General features: G+C 42.3%; 1 protein-coding gene across 4 annotated transcripts in view; it reads left to right on the top strand.

Annotated features, from left to right (window-relative positions):
* Window positions 1–19,082, top strand: part of b9d1 (B9 domain containing 1) — a 39,147-nt gene that overhangs the window by 11,593 nt on the left and 8,472 nt on the right. For 3 of the 4 annotated variants that reach the window (XM_043711237.2, XM_087997960.1, XM_043711236.2), the window contains exons 3-4: window positions 14,165–14,276; window positions 14,654–14,750. In XM_043711237.2, coding sequence (XP_043567172.1) covers window positions 14,165–14,276; window positions 14,654–14,750 — 209 coding nt within the window. Of the gene's footprint in view, window positions 1–14,164; window positions 14,277–14,653; window positions 14,751–17,815; window positions 18,161–19,082 lie in introns of those variants that run through there. The other variant, XM_087997959.1, reaches the window with a different exon arrangement.

Here is a 19,082-nt window from a genome sequence, read left to right on the forward strand (position 1 = left end):
ATTGAGGGGTGATAGATATAGGACAGATGTCAGAGGTAGTTTCTTTATTCAGAGAGTAGTAAGGGTATGGAATGCTTTGCCTGCAACGGTAGTAGATTCGCCAACTTTAAGTGCATTTAAGTCGTCATTGGACAAGGATATGGATGTACATGGAATAGTGTAGGTTAGATGGGCTTAAGATTGGTATGACTGGTCGGCGCATCATCGAGGACCGAAAGGCCTGTACTGCGCTGTAATGTTCTATGTAAGATTTACAAAGGTATTGCCAGGGTTGGAGAATTTGAGCTACAGAGAGAGGCTATCTAGGCTGGGGCTGTTTTCCCTGGAGCATTGGAGGCTGAAGAGTGACCTTCTAGAGGTTTGTAAAATCATGAGGGGCATGGATAGGGTTATCAGGGTGGGGGAATCCAGAACTAGAGGCCATCGGTTTAGGGTGAGAGGGGGAGGGGCAACTTTTTCATGCAGAATGTGGTGTGTGTGTGTGTGTGTGTGTGCACTGAGCTGTCAGAAGATTTGGAGGCTGGTACAGTTACAACATTTGAAAGGCATCTGGCTGGGTACATGAATAATAAGGGCTGAGAGGAATATGGCAAAAGTGAGAACTGCAGATGCTGGAAATCAGAGTTTAGATTAAAGTGGTGCTGGAAAAGCACAGCAGGTCAGGCAGCATCTGAGGAGCAGGAAAATCGACTTCGGGCAAAAGCCCTTCATTAGGAATAAGAACAGGAATTGCTGGAGAAACTCAGCAGGTCTGGTAGCATCTGTGGAAAGAAAGAAGAGTTAATGTTTAAAGTCAGTGACCTTTCAGAATGTCCACTGAACTAGAAATATTAACCCTGTTTTTTCTCTACAGATACTGCTCGGCCTGCTGAGTTCCTCCACTTGCTATTTTAACATCAGTACAGTGTCAGGACAAACATTGATTCTAGATTTTGTCTGTTTACGTGATAACCTGAATGTTAGTTTAAAATTAAACTGCTTTGTTAATTGACTGTGTTTCATTTGGCAATATAGTGGTGATCCTTTGATATATTTTGGATTTATAAGGTAGGGTTGTAGTCTCATGGTTAGACATGGGTGGACATTTGTTTCTTGTCAAGCCATTGTTTAAATTGGACATTTCGCGTACAGTAAACATTGTTTGGATCAGTACCCTTGATAAACTGGTAAAATTATAAACTGAAAGTTTACTGCATTATCGTGATCTACTGCAATGTCCGAATAGTCAGTTGAGGGTGTGAGTGAGAAGACGCTTTGGTAAGTTTTACGTAAGGCAGAGTTTTCTTATTATTTGTGATATATGCTGTGAATAAACTATAAGTGATATACCCCCCTGTATAACAGTTTTATTTCTTAGTGTGTGTTTTTACATTGATAAAGTGGAACTCTTGATCAGCCGGCACACTCCTGGTCCCCTGGGTACCGGTTACGAAGGTAAACTGGCCAAAAATATAAGGGAGGATAGTAAAAGCTTTTTTAGGTATGTGAAAGGCAAAAAAATGGTTAAGACTAAAATTGGGCCCTTGAAGACAGGGGAATATATTACAGGGAACAAAGAAATGGCAGAAGAGTTGATTTGGTACTTCAGATCTGTGTTCACTGGGGAAGACACAAGCAATCTCCCAGAGGTAACAGTGGCTGAAGGACCTGAACTGAAGGGAATTTATATTTGCCAGGAATTGGTGTTGGAGAGACTGTTAGGTCTGAACGTTGATAAGTCCCCGGGTCCTGAAGGAGGTGGCTCGAGAAATCGTGGATGCGTTGGTGATTATTTTCCAGAGTTCGATAGATTCGGGATCAGTTCCTGTGGATTGGAGGGTGGCTAATGTTGTACCACTTTTTAAGAAAGGTGGGAGAGAGAAAGCAGGAAATTATAGACCAGTTAGTTTGACCTCAGTGGTGGGAAAGATGCTGAAGTCTATTATAATAGACAATAGGTGCAGGAGTAGGCCATTCAGCCCTTCGAGCCTGCACCGCCATTCACTATGATCATGGCTGATCATTCCTAATCAGTATCCTGTTCCTGCCTTATCTCCATAACCCTTGATTCCACTATCTTTGAGAGCTCTATCCAACTCTTTCTTAAATGAATCCAGAGACTGGGCCTCCACTGCCCTCTGGGGCAGAGCATTCCACACAGCCACCACTCTCTGGGTGAAGAAGTTTCTCCTCATCTCTGTATTTTTACCCCGTATTTTTAAGCTGTGTCCTCTGGTTCGGCACTCACCCATCAGCGGAAACATGTTTCCTGCTGCCAGAGTGTCCAATCCTTTCATAATCTTATACGTCTCAATCATTATAAAGGATGAAATTACGACACATCTGGATAGTAGTAACAGGATAGGTCAGAGTCAGCATGGATTTATGAAGGGGAAATCATGCTTGACTAATCTTCTAGAATTTTTTGAGGATGTAACTCTGAAGATGGACAATGGAGATCCAGTAGATGTAGTGTACCTGGACTTTCAGAAAGCTTTTGATAAAGTCCCACATAGGAGGTTAGTGAGCAAAATTAGGGCGCATGGTATTGGGGGCAAAGTACTAACTTGGATTGAAAGTTGGTTGGCTGACAGGAAACAAAGTGTAGTGATAAACGGCTCAATTTCGGAATGGCAGGTAGTGACAGTATCGCAGGGATCAGTACTGGGACCGCAGCTTTTTACAATATATATTAATGATTTAGAAGATGGTATTAGTGATAACATTAGCAAATTTGCTGATGATACTAAGCTGGGTGGCAGGGTGAAATGTAAGGAGGATGTTAGGAGATTACAGGCTGACCTGGACAGGCTGGGTGAGTGGACAGATGCATGGCAGATGCAGTTTAATGTGGATAAATGTATGGTTATCCACTTTGGTGGCAAGAACATGAAGGCAGATTACTACCTAAATGGAATCAATTTAGGTAAAGGGGCAGTACAAAGAGATCTGGGTGTTCTTGTACACCAGTCAATGAAGGTAAGCATGCAGGTACAGCAGGTAGTGAAGAAGGCTAATAGCATGCTGGCCTTCATAACAAGAGGGATTGAGTATAGAGGCAAAGAGATTCTTTGTACAGGGCCCTGGTGAGACCACACCTGGAGTATTGTGTGCAGTTCTGGTCTTCAACTTTGAGGAAAGACATTCTGGCTGTTGAGGGAGTGTAGCGTAGGTTCACGAGGTCAATTCCTGGAATGGCGGGACTACTTTGCGCTGAAAGACTGGAGCGACTGGGCTTGTATATCCTTGAGTTTAGAAGACTGAGAGGGGATCTGATTGAGACATATAAGATTATTAAAGGATTGGACGCTCTGGAGGCAGGAAACATGTTTCAGCTGATGGGTGAGTGCCGAACCAGAGGACACAGCTTAAAAATATGGGGTAGACCATTTAGGACAGAGATGAGGAGAAACTTCTTCACCCAGAGAGTGGTGGCTGTGTGGAATGCTCTGCCCCAGAGGGCAGTAGAGGCCCAGTTTCTGGATTCATTTTAAGAAAGAGTTGGATAGAGCACTCCAGGATAGTGGAATCAAGGGTTATGGAGATAAGGCAGGAACAGGATACTGATTAAGGATGATCAGCCATGATCATATTGAATGGTGGTGTAGGCTCGAAGGGCAGAATGGCCTACTCCTGCACCTATTGTCTATTGTCTATTAATAAAATTTTTGCTTTACTGTTAATACTAAGGAAACAACTTTCAATTTCCAAATGTTCTATCTATTGTCCAGGTGCTAATTCTTGTTTGAGTGCTGCTCTGTAATTATTATTGGCAGTTTTCTAATACTCATTCAAATGGACTAATATGCCTGTATATACGTGAACCCTTACAGTAAGTATGGATTCACAAGATGCACTTCTAACCCTGCCAGTCCTCACCCAGTACATGTGTGTTTTGTGGCAATCGTTCAATAACATTCAGAAATTATTTTTCTTCTTCCTACTTCCCCACAACTAAAGATAGTCTCCCAACAGCAGTCGAAGATCTGATCAGCAAGCCCTGCACTAACCAGAGATCCTTCCTCATACCTTCTGCAATATATTGCTTAATAGTTTTAACTTTCAAGGATACAACTATCTTTTCACCACAGAAAATGTTGTTTTCCTTATATTTAAATAATATTTATACAATAAAAAAGTAAATTTAGCATAATTTTATATCCCTGTGCCCATTTTGAATTTTGAAATAATTTCCATACCTGCCATAGTACACCATACTTGTTCTAGTGCTTTGAGAAATAAAACCAAAATAACAAATATCCTATTGGAGTTGATTGCCTAATTTCCCATTGCTAAATGATGTAGCTTGAAAATCAGTTTAAAGAAAATGAAAATTCCTAATAATACTTTACATCGTACATTCTTCTGCAAATTACAGGTAAAATAGCCCCAGCCAATTCAGCCTCTCCCTATAGCTCAAACCCTCCAACTTTGGCACTTGCAAAACTTTTCTGCATCCTTTCAAGTTCAACAACATCTTACCTATAGCAGGGAGACCAGAATTGATCACAGAATTCCAAAAGTGGCCTAACCAATATCCTGTGCAGCCGCAACATGACATCCCAACTCCTATGCACCAACCAATAAAGGCAACTGTACCAAAGACCTTCTTCACTATCCTGTCTACCTGTGACTCCACCTTCAAGGAGCAATGAACCTGCACCCCAAGGTCTTTTTGTTTAGCTACATTCGCCAGGACCTATGATTAAGTGTACAGTCCTGCCCTGATTTGCCTTACCAAAATGCAACATCTCGTTTTATTGAAATTAAACTCCTCTGCCATTCCTTGGCCCATCTGATCGCAGTCCCGTCGTAAATTTACTAACCATTCTCCTATTTTCACATCAATATCATTTATATAAATGACAAAAATCTTCGATCCTTGTAGCACACTGCTGGTCACTGACCTCCAGTCTGAAAAACGACCCTCCATCACCACCTTCTGTCTCTACCTTCAACTAGGTAAAAACAATGACTGCAGATGCTGGAAACCAGATTCTGGAGTAGTGGTGCTGGAAAAGCACAACAGTTCAGGCAGCATCCCAGGAGCAGTAAAGTCGACGTAGCATAGAGTACAATCGGTGAGTGGGGGTGGGGATGAAGGTGATAGGTCAGGGATGAGGATTGGGGAAACGTAGCAAAGAGTACAATGGGTGGATGGGGGTGGGATGAAGGTGATAGGTCAGAGAGGAGGGTGGAGTGGATAGGTGGAAAAAAAGATAGGCAGGTAGGACAAGTCATGGGGACAGTGTTGAGCTGGAAGTTTGGAACTGGGGTGAGGTGGGGGAAGGGGAAATGAGGAAACTGTTGAAGTCCACATTGATGCCCTGAAGTGTTCCGACTTGGAAGATGAGGCGTTCTTCCTCCAGGCATCGGGTGATGAGGGAGTGGCGATGAAGGAGGCCCAGGACCTCCATGTCCTCGGCAGAGTGGGAGGGGGAGTTGAAATGTTGGGCCACAGGACAGTGTGGTTGATTGGTGCTGGTGTCCCAGAGATGTTGCCTAAAGTGCTCTGCTAGGAGGCATCCAGTCTCTTCACCTTCATCCACCTATTATACTCTTTGCAACCTTCCCCCACCCTCCTCCCTAACCTATCAACTTCATCCCCACCCCCATTCACCTATTGTACTCTATGCTACTTTCTCCCCACCCCCACTCCTCTCATTTATCTCTCCACCCATCAGGCACTCTGCCTGTATTCCTGATGAAGGGCTTTTGCCCGAAACATTGATTTTACTGCTCCTCGGATGCTGCCTGAACTGCTGTGCTTTTCCAGCACCACTAATCCAGAATTCAGTCTCTACCTTCAAGCCAGTTTTGTATACAAATGGCTAACGTTCCCTGGATTCTATGGAATCTAACCTTGCTAACCAGTCTATCATGAAGAACCTTGTCAAATGCGAGCTGAGACCTGACCAACATTTTATGTAGTTCCAGCATAAAGTCCCTGGAACTGTATAAAAGATCTTAAACTCTGTGCCTTTTAACTACTTTGTCTGCTGACCCACTACTTTTAAAGAACTGGTATGCATGCAGACCAATACCCCTTGATCTTCATCTTCAGCAGGTCTGGCAGTATCTGTGGTGAGAAAGCTGTCAGTGTTTTGGGTCCAGTGACCCTTTTTCAGAACAGTTCTGATGCAGCCAGACCTATTGAATTTCTCCAGCCTATTTTTCTTTCTGGGATCCACAGTTGTTTGTTCCACCTGGTATTTGGCACTCTTCATGTATTCCCTTGCCTTGTTTGTCCTGCCCAAGTACATCACTGCACACTTATCCAGATTGAATTCCATTTGCCACTATTCAGTCAGTCTATATCATCCCGTAATCTAAGGCTATCATCCACACTATTTACCGCTCCATCGACTTAGTATAACCTGGAAACGTACTGATGCACCCTCCCATATTCATAGAACATATAACATTACAGCCCTTTGGCTTTCAATGTTGCACTGACTCGTGAAACCAATCTGAAGCCTACCTAACCTACACTATTCCACTATCATCCATATACTTATCCAATGACCATTTAAATGCCCTTAAAGTTGGCAAGTCTACCACTGTTGCAGGCAGGGCATTCCACGTCTTACTGCTCTCTGAGTAAAGAGCCTACCTCTGACACATGCCCTATATCTATCACCCCTCAATTTAAAGCTATGTCCCCTCGTGCCATCACCATCTGAGGAAAAAGGCACTCACTGTCCACCCTATCTAATTCTCTGATCATCTTGTAAGTCACCTCTTAATCTTCTTCTCTCAAACGAAAACAGCCTCAAGTCCCTCAGCCTTTCCTCATAAGACCTTCCCTCCATACCAGGCAGCATCCTGGTAAATCTCCTCTGCATCCTTACCAATGCTTCCACGTCCTTCCTATAAGCAGCGACCAGAACTCTACGCAATGCTGCAAGTGTGGCCGCACTAGAGTTTTGTACAGTTGCAACATGACCTCATGGCTGCAAAGCTCAACCTCTCTACCAATAAAAGCTAACACAACCTATGCTGCCTTAACAACCCTATCAACCTGGGTGGCAACTTTCAGGGATCTATGCACATGGACACTGAGATCTCTCTGCTCATACACACTACCAAAAATCTTACCATTAGCCCAGTACTCTGTATTCTTGCTACTCCTTCCAAAGTGAATCAGCTCACATTTTTCTGCAATAAACTTCATTTGCCACCTCTCAGCCCAGCTCTGCAGCTTTTCTATGTCCCTCTGTAACTTGCAACATCATTCCGCACTGTCCATAACTCCTTCGACTTTAGTGTCATCTGCAAATTTACTAATCCATCTTTCTAAGCCTTCTTTCAGGTCATTTATGAAAATGACAAACTGCAGTGGCCCCAAAACGGATTCTTGCGGTACACCATTAGTAACTGAACTCCAGGCTGAATGTTTCCCATCAACCACCACCTTCTGTCTTATTTCAGCTGATCTAAAGCACTAAATCACCCTCAATCCCATGCCTCAGTATTTTCTGCAATAGCCTACCGTGGGGAACCTTGTCAAATGTTTTAACTGAAATCCATACACACCGCATCACCTGCTTTACCCTCATCCACCTGTTTTGTCACCTTCTCAAAAACCTCAATAAGATTTGTGAAGCATGATCTATCCTTCACAAAACCATGTTGACTATCCCGAATCAAATTATTCCTTTCCAGATGATTATAAGTCCTACCTCTTATAATCCTTTCCAACATTTTACTCACAACTGAAATAAGGCTCAATGGTCTGTAATTACCAGGGTTGTCTCTACTCCCCTTCTTGAACAAGGGGACAACATTTGCTATTCTCCAATCTTCTGCCAGTATTCCTGCAGACAATGACAACATAAAGATCAAAGCCAAAGGCTCTGCAATCTCCTCCCTAGCGTCCCAGAGAATCCTAGGATAAATCTCATCCAGCCTGGGGACCTATCCAGAATTGCTAACACCTCCTCCTTATGAACCTCAATTCTGTGTAGTCTAACTGCATGTATCTTAGTATTCTCCTCAACAACATTGTCTTTTTTCCTGTGTAAATACTGACGAAAAATATTAATTTAGCACCTCTCTTATCTCTTCAGACTCCACGCACGACTTCCTACTATTCTCCTTGACTGGCCCTAATTTTACTCTAGTTATTCTTCTATTCCTGACATACATATAGAAAGCTTTAGGGTTTTCCTTGATCCTACCTGCCAAAGGCTTCTCCTATCCCCTCCTGGCTCTTCTTAGCTCTCTCTTTACATCCTTCCTGGCTAACTTGTAACACTCAACCGCCCTAACTGAGCCTTCATGTCTCATCTTTATATAAACCTCCTTCTTCCTCTTGACAAGAGATTCAACTTCTTTAGTAAACCACAGCTCCCTCGCTTGACCACTTCCTCCCTGCCTGACAGGTACATACTTATCAAGGACACACAGTAGCTGTTCCTTGAACAAGCTCCATATTTCAATTGTGCCCATCCCCTGCAGTTTCCTTCTCCATTCTATGCATGCTAAATCTTGTCTAATCGCATCATAATTACCTTTTCCCCCAGCTATAACACTTGCCTTTTGGTGTATACCTATCCCTTTCCTTCGCTAAAGTAAATGTAACCGACTAGTAGTCACAATCACCAAAGTGCTGACCTACCTCCAAATCTAATACCCGACCCAGTTCATTATCCAGTACCAAATCCAATGTTGCCTCTTGTTGGCCCACCTACATACGGTGTCAAGAAGCCCTCCTGTACACGTTGGACAAAGATTGACCTATCTAAGGTACTCGAACTACAGTGTTTTCAATCAATATTTGGAAAGTGAAAGTCCCCTATAATAACTACCCTGTTACTTTTGCTCCTATCCAAAATCATCTTTGCAATACTTTCCTCTACATCTCTGGAACTTCTTGGAGACCTATAGAAAACTCCCAACAGGGTGACCTCTCCTTTCGTGTTCTAACCTCAACCCACGAGATATCATCAAATGTCCTTTCTGCCACCATAATACTGTTCTTGACTAATAATGTCACACCTCCCCCTCTTTTACCACTTCCCTGTTCTTACTGAAACATCTAAATCTTGGATGTATTGTCCCAGTATAACTGGTGTTCCTCATCATTTACTAGTGGTAGCTGGTCATGTCTTTTGGTGGCTAGAATTATCTTTACTATTCTTTCCTCTACTTCTCAAGAACTGTTCAGAGGTCTAAAGAAAACTCCCAACAGGGTGACCTTTCCTTTCCTGTTTCTAACCTTAGCCCATACTACCTCAGTAGACAAGTCCTCAAACGTCCTTCATGCCATCTTCTCCGTTCTTACTTAAACCTCTAAATCCCGGAACCTGGACCAACCATTCCTGTTCCTGCTCTATTCATGTCTCCGAAAATGGCCACAACATTGAAGTCCCAGGTACGAACCCATACTGCAAGTTCACCCACCTTATTCCGGATGCTTCTGGCGTTGAAGTAGACACACTTCAAACAACCTTCCTGCTTGCTGATACACTCCTATGATCTTGAAACCTTGTTTAAAGATGACACAACAAGTTTTCAGATGACACAAAGATTGGTGTAGTAGAAAGCATAAGGGACTGTTGGAGAATACAGCAGAATACAGACAGACTGGAGAGTTGGGCAGAAAGGTAGCAGATGGCTTTCAATCCAGACAAATGTGAGGTGATGCATTTAGGGAAGTCTAATTCTAGAGCAAATTATACAATGAATGGAAGAGCCTTGGGAAAAGTTGATGAGCAGAGAGATCTGGGACTGTAGATCCATTGTACCCTGAAGGTTGCTGCACAGGTGGATAGAGTGGTCAAGAAGGCCTATAGTATGCTTGCCTTCATTGGATGGGGTATTGACTATAAGAGCTGGCAAGTCATGTTAAAATTGTACAAGACATTGGTTCTGCCGCATTTAGAATACTGTGTACAGTTCTGATCGTCACATTACCAAAAGTATGTGGATGCTTTGGAGAGGGTGCAGAGAAGATTTGTGAGAATGTTGCCTGCTATGGAAGGTGCTAGCTATGAAGAGAGGTTGAGTAGGTTAGGTTTATTTTCACTAGAAAAAAGATGGGGGGGCCTGATTGAGGTTTACAAAATCATGAAGGGTATGGACAGGGTGGATAGAGACAAGCTTTTTCCCAGGGTGAAGGATTCAATAACGAGAGGTCATGCTTTCAAGGTGAGAGGTGGAAAGTTGAAGGGGGATACATGCGGCAAGTACTTCACACAGAGGGTGGTGGGCGTTTGGAACGCGTCGCTAGCAGAGGTGGTAGAGGCAGTCACAGTAGATTCATTTAAGCTGGACAGATGTATGAGTAGATGGGGAGCAGAGGGATACAGATGCTTAGGAATTGACTGACAGGTTTAGACAGTACATTTGGATCGGCTCAGGCTTGAAGGGCCGATGGGCCTGTTCCTGGGCTGTAAATTTTCTCGGTTCTTTGTTCTAACCAACCCCACATGCTATCTTATTCGCCACTGTCTGTAAGAAAGTACAGGGTGCGAAGGTGCCAGTGTTGGACTGGGGTGGAGATAGTCAGACATTCACATGACACCAAGTTTTAGTCCAACAGGTTTATTTGAAATCACAAGCTTTGGAGTGTTGTTCCTTAGTCAGGAGAAGTGTTCCTGGGCTGTAAATTTTCTTTGTTCTTATTCATGACCTTGTTACTCTCAACCTCCTGTACACTGGAGTAACAATGCAGGTTCCCATCCTTCCCACTCTCCTCTCCTGCCCCCCCCCCCCCCCCCATATTAGAACTCCTCTGGTTCAGGTGTGGGCCATCCTCTATGTAGAGGTCCACATTTAAGTCCAAATCATTTATTTGTATAAAAATACCAAAGGCCACAGAACTCAGCCCTTTGGGACCCCACTAGATACAGGTTTCCAGCCCCTTCTGCTTCCTTGTACAATACTCTGCTGTTTCTCATCCAATTTTCTTTAGATCTCACCGGCTCTTACCTTTGCAATTAGACTCACTTGCAGGACTTTATCAAAAGCCTGGCTGAAATCAAAGTAGATCATGTCAAATGTGTTGCTCTCATGTACACACCTAGTTACCTCTGAAAAATTCAATCAAGTTGGTCAGGCAGGACCATTTAAAACAAAAACAGGCTGAGTCTTCATGATGAATCCCGGTCTCTCCAACTGCAGATTTATTCAGTCCCGCAGGATTACTTTCAATAGTTTCCTCATCACTGACTTAGACTGACTGGTCTACCGTTTCCTTGTTTATCCTTTCCCTTCCTTTCCTCCTTCCTACCATGTCCTGTGGGAATCTCTCCTGTGGTCTATTTTCTCCCTTGTCTCATTCAGCAGCCTGGGATACATTTCATCTGGCCCTAAATATTTATCTACTTCTAAGCCTGCCAGACCATTCAGAATTTCCATTCTATTTGTGCTAATTTCTTTAATTTCATTACAGTTCTTCTTCAATTTCTATATGTATATTGTGTTTCTCTTTATCCAATCCTGTATATCCCTTACAACCTGGATTTGTTGATCCCTTCTTTATTGGAACATCTTAGTACTGTGCCCTCCTGATTTCCTCCTTAGATGCATAGACTGTTCTGATACTGATTTACCTAAAAATATCTGCTCTCAGTACACTGGCCAAATCGTAGCTGACTTTATTAAAATAGGTTCCCCGTTTCAGAATATTCCCATCCTTTGTTCTTTTCCATAACAAGTTTGAATCTAATGGAAATACGATCACTGTATGCAAAATGCACCCGACTGATACTTTAAATACTTGGCCGGCTTCATTACCTAACATTAAGTCCATGACTGCACCCTCTCTTGCTGCACTTCATGGAATTCCCTACATTATGGCCCATCCAATCCGCACTGACCCTCAAAGAGTGTCCCACCCCTGTCTCTGTAACCTGGCATTTCTGTGACCAATCCACCTAATCTGCACATCTTTGGACTGTGGGAGGAAACCGGTGCACCTGGTGGAAACTGACACAGAACAGGTGAGAACTTGTAAATTCCACACACACAAATCCAAAACTGGATTTGAATCCAGGTCTCTGGGCCTGTTAAGCAACATTACTAACCATTGTGCCTCTGTGCACTCATGCTGTCACTCCACTCACTCACTTCAGGATTCATTTTCAGAATTCTGCCCTCTATAAACTTTTCACACCATGACTACCCCAGTTAGTTAGATATTGAAATCTCCCATTGTCACTACCCTATTACTTCTACAGTTCTCTGAAATGCGCCTACATACCTGCTCCTCTATTTCTCTCAATTAGTGGGGACGTATAATACACTCCCAGCATTATGATTGCTCCTTTTTTGTTATTTTTCTTTAAGCTCTACCTTTATGGCTTCATTTGAGGAGCCTTCTAAGATCGTCTCTGCTTGCTGCTGTAATTGATTCCCTGATCAATATTATGTCACCTCCTGTCCTGTCTCCCCTGATGATGATTTCAAATCACAAGATTCTGAGGGGACTTAACATGATTGATTATTCTAGGTTGTTTCTCCTCATGGTGTCATCTAAAATCACAGATCAAAGTTTAATAGCAAATCATTCATTTAAAAAAAAATGAGAAGCAGGTTTCCTCCCACAGTCCAAAGATGTGCAGATTAGGTGGATTGGTCACAGAAATGCCAGGTTACAGAGACAGGGGTGGGACACTCTTTGAGGGTCAGTGCGGATTGGATGGGCCATAATGTAGGGAATTCCATGAAGTGCAGCAAGAGAGGGTGCAGTCATGGACTTAATGTTAGGTAATGAAGCTGGCCAAGTATTTAAAGTATCAGTCGGGTGCATTTTGAAAACTGAGTCATTGAATTCATTAAAATCTGAGATGGACAAACTCTTAGGGGTGGCAGGAGTTATGGGAACCAGGTGTGAAAACATAGTTAAGATCAACATTACTTGTGATCTTTATTGAAGGCTTGAGAGACTGTCTGACATTGTGGCTCCTCATGTTCTTAATTTGCTTGACCACGGAAAATATAAAAAAATTTGCATGTTAAAGGTTACATGGTAGACTACTGCAAAAAATACGGAGGTATGGCATTGAGGGTGAGTTGGAGGTTTGGATTAGGAGTTGGCTGGCTGGAAGAAGACAGTAGCAGTGGTGGACTCTCCCTCATTATGGGCATTTAAGCGGGCATTGGATAGGCATATGGAGGATAGTGGGCTAGTGTAGGTTAGGTGAGCTTGGATCGGCGCAACATTGAGGGCCGAAGGGCCTGTACTGCGCTGTATTCTTCTATGTTCTATATTCTAAATGAGTAATTGACATTGTTTGAATACCATGTATATGATACAAAAATGATACTTTACTTTTGCTTTAACATTTTGAAACTGTTAATGATTACTTTTAAGGAATGCAATGTACTCTTAATAAAAGTGTTGAAATATATACTACAGTGAAAAATGTTCTCAGTTGTATTTTTGTTATCGCATGTCGGAAAGCAATTGAGAACCAGTAATGACTACGTGATGTTCGCTGAGCTGCAAAGTTGATTTGCAGACTTTTCCTCCCCTATCTAGGTGACACTTTAGCAGGACTTCATAGGAGGATCCAAAGTACTGAAAAACGGTGTTCTGGAATTTATTTAGTTCTGTTTCTGCTGCTTCTGGTTGTTCATTGTAGTAGCCGGTGTCTAGGTCAATGTGCTTGTTGATGGAGTCCATAGTGCCAGCATGACCTAGTCCCCATATACCAGCCACTACAATGAACAACTGGAAGCAGCAGAAACGGAACCAAATAGATTCCAGTTGTTCATTGTAGTGGCTGGTATATGGGGTGAATCACCTCACAGAAAGCTCCAAAGCACTGACGATGTCACCTAGATGGGACAAAACATCTGTAAATCAACTTCCCAGCTTGGTAAACATACCCACAACCACGACACAGCACCCAAACTACAAGTCTTCACACAAACCTTGGACAACATGATGATTACAAGCAAAGGATAGTTATCCAGTACTATCCATCTGTTACTAAAACAATTAATGTAAGTTGAATTAGTTTTGTTACTGTCTTATAGTGCAAAGTTCCAAAAATAGATTGTGGACAGATAGGATGCAAGTCAACTCAGCATTAATTCCTCAATTCAGAAGTTCTTCCATATGAAGGGATCAAATAATCAGTCATGGAATTTCAGCAGCTCCATGGAGGTTTATCTTCAGTAAAATGTGTACTGCTCCTTATTGTAGCAATTGCTATTTTTGTTTTTTTTTTAGGGTCTAGAGGAAGGGATATCCCAGATCACCTCTAAAAATAGGGATAGCAGTCAATGCTTTGTGTGGAACTTTCCAATGGAAATCACATTCAAGAGTACCAACCCATTTGGTTGTAAGTGTTTTTTCTTTATTAAATTCAGGAACCCTTTTAAACAAAATGACTCCGCTTTTTAAAAACATTAAGAAATAGGAATACTTGCAAAAAAAGATTTTTTAAATCCAGCTGTTCAGACAGAATGTGATCCACATCAGGTGAGACTTGAATCAGACCTTTGACCATGATGTGGGGACACTACCACTATCCTGTAAGATGTTCTACTATTTATTTTGGACGTTACGATACTCCTCTGTGGCTGACATCCTGGTGTGGGATTTTGATCTGCACATTACGGCCGAGATGGAATGCCTTCAATAATGTCACATTTATTGTAGATATTAGTTATCTGAAGCATACACGGTTGCTGAGCACCCATGTTTCCTTCTCTTAAGGGCCACAGATCGTTATAAGTGTGTACGGTGCTGATCTGTTTGGAAATGATGTCGTCCGTGGCTATGGAGGTGTTCATGTTCCCACAACTCCAGGAAGGTGAGTCAGGTCTTTTTTTTTAAAAGAAATAAATTCATGGTTAGTAGTCCAGCAATTTTGGAAGCATAGACCCAGTGAGGGAAATCAGGAGTGCACATAAAATAGTAATAATGGCAACTTCAGTTTGCAGATTCTGATCCCAGACTGAAACCTATCATATTTGTTTTTTGTGGTTTTAATGAGATGGTCATTCATGAAACACAAACATAAAATGTTGCAGATTCACGTTTAACAATAAAACAGAAGCTCATTACATAGGAGATAAAATAGAATAAGTCAAATCATAACACAAATTTGAAGATTCTGAAGCACACAGTAAAATACATAATCTTATTAATCTTAAAAACCTTCCTTTTCACTACTCTCATCAGAGAGAATTCCCTTCTCTTATATTAATAGGGCTTAATTTAACTGCAGCATCTTGACAATCTGATAGCCTTTTTTGTACAACTGAGCTTAGACCTCAGTTTCAAGTAACCCCTTCAGAGTTGGAACTATACACTTCTGGTTTGAAACTGTTAAATTAAACTGCTTACACAGGTAAACTATTTAACTAACCTAAGCTACCTCCCTTCTCAGGAATAACTGTTTTACATTTTCAGTTTCAACCAAGATTTCTGCACATTTGCTCCAAACAAACTAAAAAGTTTCCAAAAATTTCTAGAATCTTCTATCTGAAAGCCTTCAATATATCTAAAACGTCACAGCTTTTCATCATGCCTCAGACGATGTGATAATAAATTCAATTCAAATGTTGCAGATGACATAAAGCTGGGTAGAAGGGTTGACCTGTGAGGAGGATGCAGAAATCGTTGTGTAATTTGTTAACGTTGAATGAGTGGGAAAATGCTTGGCAGATGTAGTATAATGTGGATGTATGTGAGGTTATCCACTTTTTGGTAGCAAAAACATGCAGTTTGTTATCTGAATGGCAATCGATTTAGAAAGGGGGGGATTCAGTGAGATTTGACAGCCCTTAGACATATGCAGCAGATGAAGGCGGCAAATGTTATGTTGGCCTTCATAGTGGGGATGTCATGCTGCAGTTGTTTAGTGCCTTGGTAAGAACACTTCTGGAATATTGACTATGGAACGAGTGCAACATAATGTTAGGTGAAGGGGTAAATGGGTCTGGGTGGGTTGCTCTTGTTGGGCCGAAGGGCCTGTTTCCACACTAAGTAATCTAATCTAATCCCTCAGCCTCCAATGCTCGAGGGAAAATTGCTCCAGCCTATTTAGCTTTTCCCTATAGCTCAAACCCTCCAACCATGGCAACATCCTTGTAAAGCTTTTCTGAACCCTTTCAAGTTTCACAACATTCTTCCTATAGCAGGAAGACTAGAATTGAGCACAAAACTGGCCTAACCAAAATTCTGTGCAATGACATCCCAACTCTGATACTCAATGCACTGACCAATAAAGGGAAGCATACGTACTGCCTGATTTGCCTTTCCAAAATACAGGACCTCACATTTATCTAAATGAAACTCTATCTACCAGTTCTCAGCCTACTGGCCCGTTTGATGAAGATTCTATTGTACTCGGAGGTAAGCTTCTTGGCTGTCCACCACAGCTTTAGTTTTGGTGTTATCTACAACCTTTATAACCATATCTGTGTTCACATTCAAATCATGTATATAAATGGCAAAAAGCAGTGGACCCAGCATTGATCTTTGTAGCATAGCACTGGTCACAAGCCTCCACTCTGAAAAGCAGCCCTCCACCACCACCACCCTCTTTCTCCTTCCTACCTTTTGAGTTAGTTCGGTATCCAAATGGCTAGTTCTTCCCATATTCCATGAGATCTAATCCCAGCCAAGGACCAATACCAATCCAAACTAGAGACCCAGACGGACACCCAACGACTATGGGAAGGGCTGAATGACATCACAGGTTCTAGAAAGAGACAGTGCATGATAGCAGGTGATGACACATCCCTCCCAGATAGTCTTAGTGCCCTCTGGGTTTGCTTTGAGCAGAATTTCACTGGAGAGGTAACACCTATTCCAACAAGTTCTGACAAACCTATCCCAACTGTTACTGCATTAGAGGTCAGATCAGTTTTCCTTCATATGAATCCAAGGAAAGCGATGGGGAGTACCAGGCTGTGCACGCAGGGCATGCGCAGATCAACTGGCAGAGGTCTTCTCAGACATCTTCAACCTCTCCCTGCAGCAGGCCACTGTCCCTGCCTGTTTCAAGAGGGCCAACATCATCCCTGTCCCTGCAGCATGTCTCAATGACTACCGCCCAGTGGCCCTAACTTCAGCGGTCATGAAGTGCTTTGAAAGGTTGGTCAAGGCATTAATCAACTCCCGTCTCCCCACTACGCTTGACTCAGTCCAGTTTGCCTGTTGGATCAACAGATCCACGTTAGATGCCATATCACTTGCCCTTCACTCCTCCCTAGAACATCATGATACCAAGAACAACTACATAAGAATCCTACTCATTGATTACAGTTCAGTCTTCAACACTATTATCCCCTCGAGACTGATTACTAAACTTAGTGATCTCAGGCTAAGCCTCACTCTCTGCAACTGGATCCTCAGTTTCCTGACCCACTGGGGACAATAATTTATCCTCACAAATACTCAACATGAGCTTCAGTGCATATCAGGCCCCTACTGAATTCACTTTATCCCCATGACTCTGTTGCCAAATACCAGACTAATGCCATTTACAAGTTCGTTGATGATACCACCATAGTCGGTTGAGTCTCAGATGGCAATGAAACAGACTATAAACAGGAAGTGGAAGACCTGGAAAAATGGTGCACTGACAACAACCTAGCTCTCAATGCCAGCAAAACCAAAGAACTCATTATTGATTTTTGACAGAATGTTACTCATGCCCCCCCCCCCTTACACATTAACAGCACAGAGATGGGATGAGTGGAGAGTGTCAAGCTCCTGGGAGTGGTCATCCCCAACAAGCTTTCAAAAGCATTCTGTTCGGATGTATCACTACCTGGTATAGCAACTGTACCATTCAAGATCGGAGATGTTTACAGAGAGTGGTGAACTTGGCCCAGACAGTCACAAAGGCTAACCTCCCATCTATAGAATCCACCAACCAGGCCCGCTGTCAAGGAAAAGCCGCCAGCATTCTCAAAGATCCATCCCACTCTGGCGATGTTTTTCTACAACCTCGACCATCAGGGAGAAGGTACAGGAGCCTGAACACACACACCAGCTGGTTTCGAAACAGTTTCTACCCTACTGTTGTTAGAACACTGAATGGACTAACAAACTCTTAACATTTGCCTATACCTGTGTTTTTGTTTTTGCAACTGTTTATCTATTATTTACTTATCTATGCTACTTGACTATGTGATCTGCCTTTATTGCTCACAAGATAAAGCTTTTTACTATGCCTCAGGTCACATGACAAATAAATTCAATTCAATTCAATAATTGGTCTACCATGTGGAATTTTGTTGAACACCGTACTGAAGTCCATTTAGATCACACCCACTGCTCTGCCTTCATCAATCCTCTTCATTACTTCAAAAAACTGAGTACTATATTCACTCGAATTTAGAAGAATGGGGGGAATCTCATGAAAACTTAAAATTTTAACAGGCCTAGACATGGTAAACATAGGGTATTCTCAGTGACTGGGGAGTTAAGACCTAGGTGTCACAGACTAAGGTTACAGAGTAGACTACAGAGATGAGAAATTTCTTCACCCAGAGAGTGCCATAGAAGACAGTTGAGACAAAAAATTGAATGTTTTCAAGGAGATAGGTGTAGTTTTTGATGCCTATGTGGAGAAAATGGGAATTGTCTCCTGACTTGGATAATGAGGTGCAATTATATTGAATGTGGACAGAAAGACTGAATGGCCAACTCATGCTCCCAATGTAAACAAACTCCCATTAGTATCCCCAAACACACACTGACTGCTTTAAGAAAACAATGACCATGGCTACCGAAATATGTATAAGTTAATCATTAAACTCATGTCCTCACAAAGCTCATATGCCACTAGGTCAAAATTCAATGTTGCAAAATAAATTATATGGAATAAATATAAATTAATCACATATCCTACATCATAAGATAGACTGAGGGCTTTTGCCCCAAATGTGGATTTTCCTGCTCCTCAGATGCTACCTGACCTGCTGTGCTTTTCCAGCACCACTCTAATCTCGACTCTGATTTCCAGCATCTGCAGTCCTCACTTTCGCTTAAACCTATTCAGTGTTTAGGCTACAGAGGGTGAATTCCTGGAGTGTGCACACACTAGTTTTTATATCAGTGCATTGAAGAATTAGAATTGTCGGAGAAAAGGCTAATAAATATCCTTGGTAAAGGCACCTTTGGGAAG

Source organism: Chiloscyllium plagiosum, unplaced genomic scaffold, assembly GCF_037043375.1.
Source record: "Chiloscyllium plagiosum isolate Xiang-an unplaced genomic scaffold, Cpla_swu_hap1 HiC_scaffold_20, whole genome shotgun sequence".
NCBI classification, from domain to species: Eukaryota; Metazoa; Chordata; class Chondrichthyes; order Orectolobiformes; family Hemiscylliidae; genus Chiloscyllium; species Chiloscyllium plagiosum.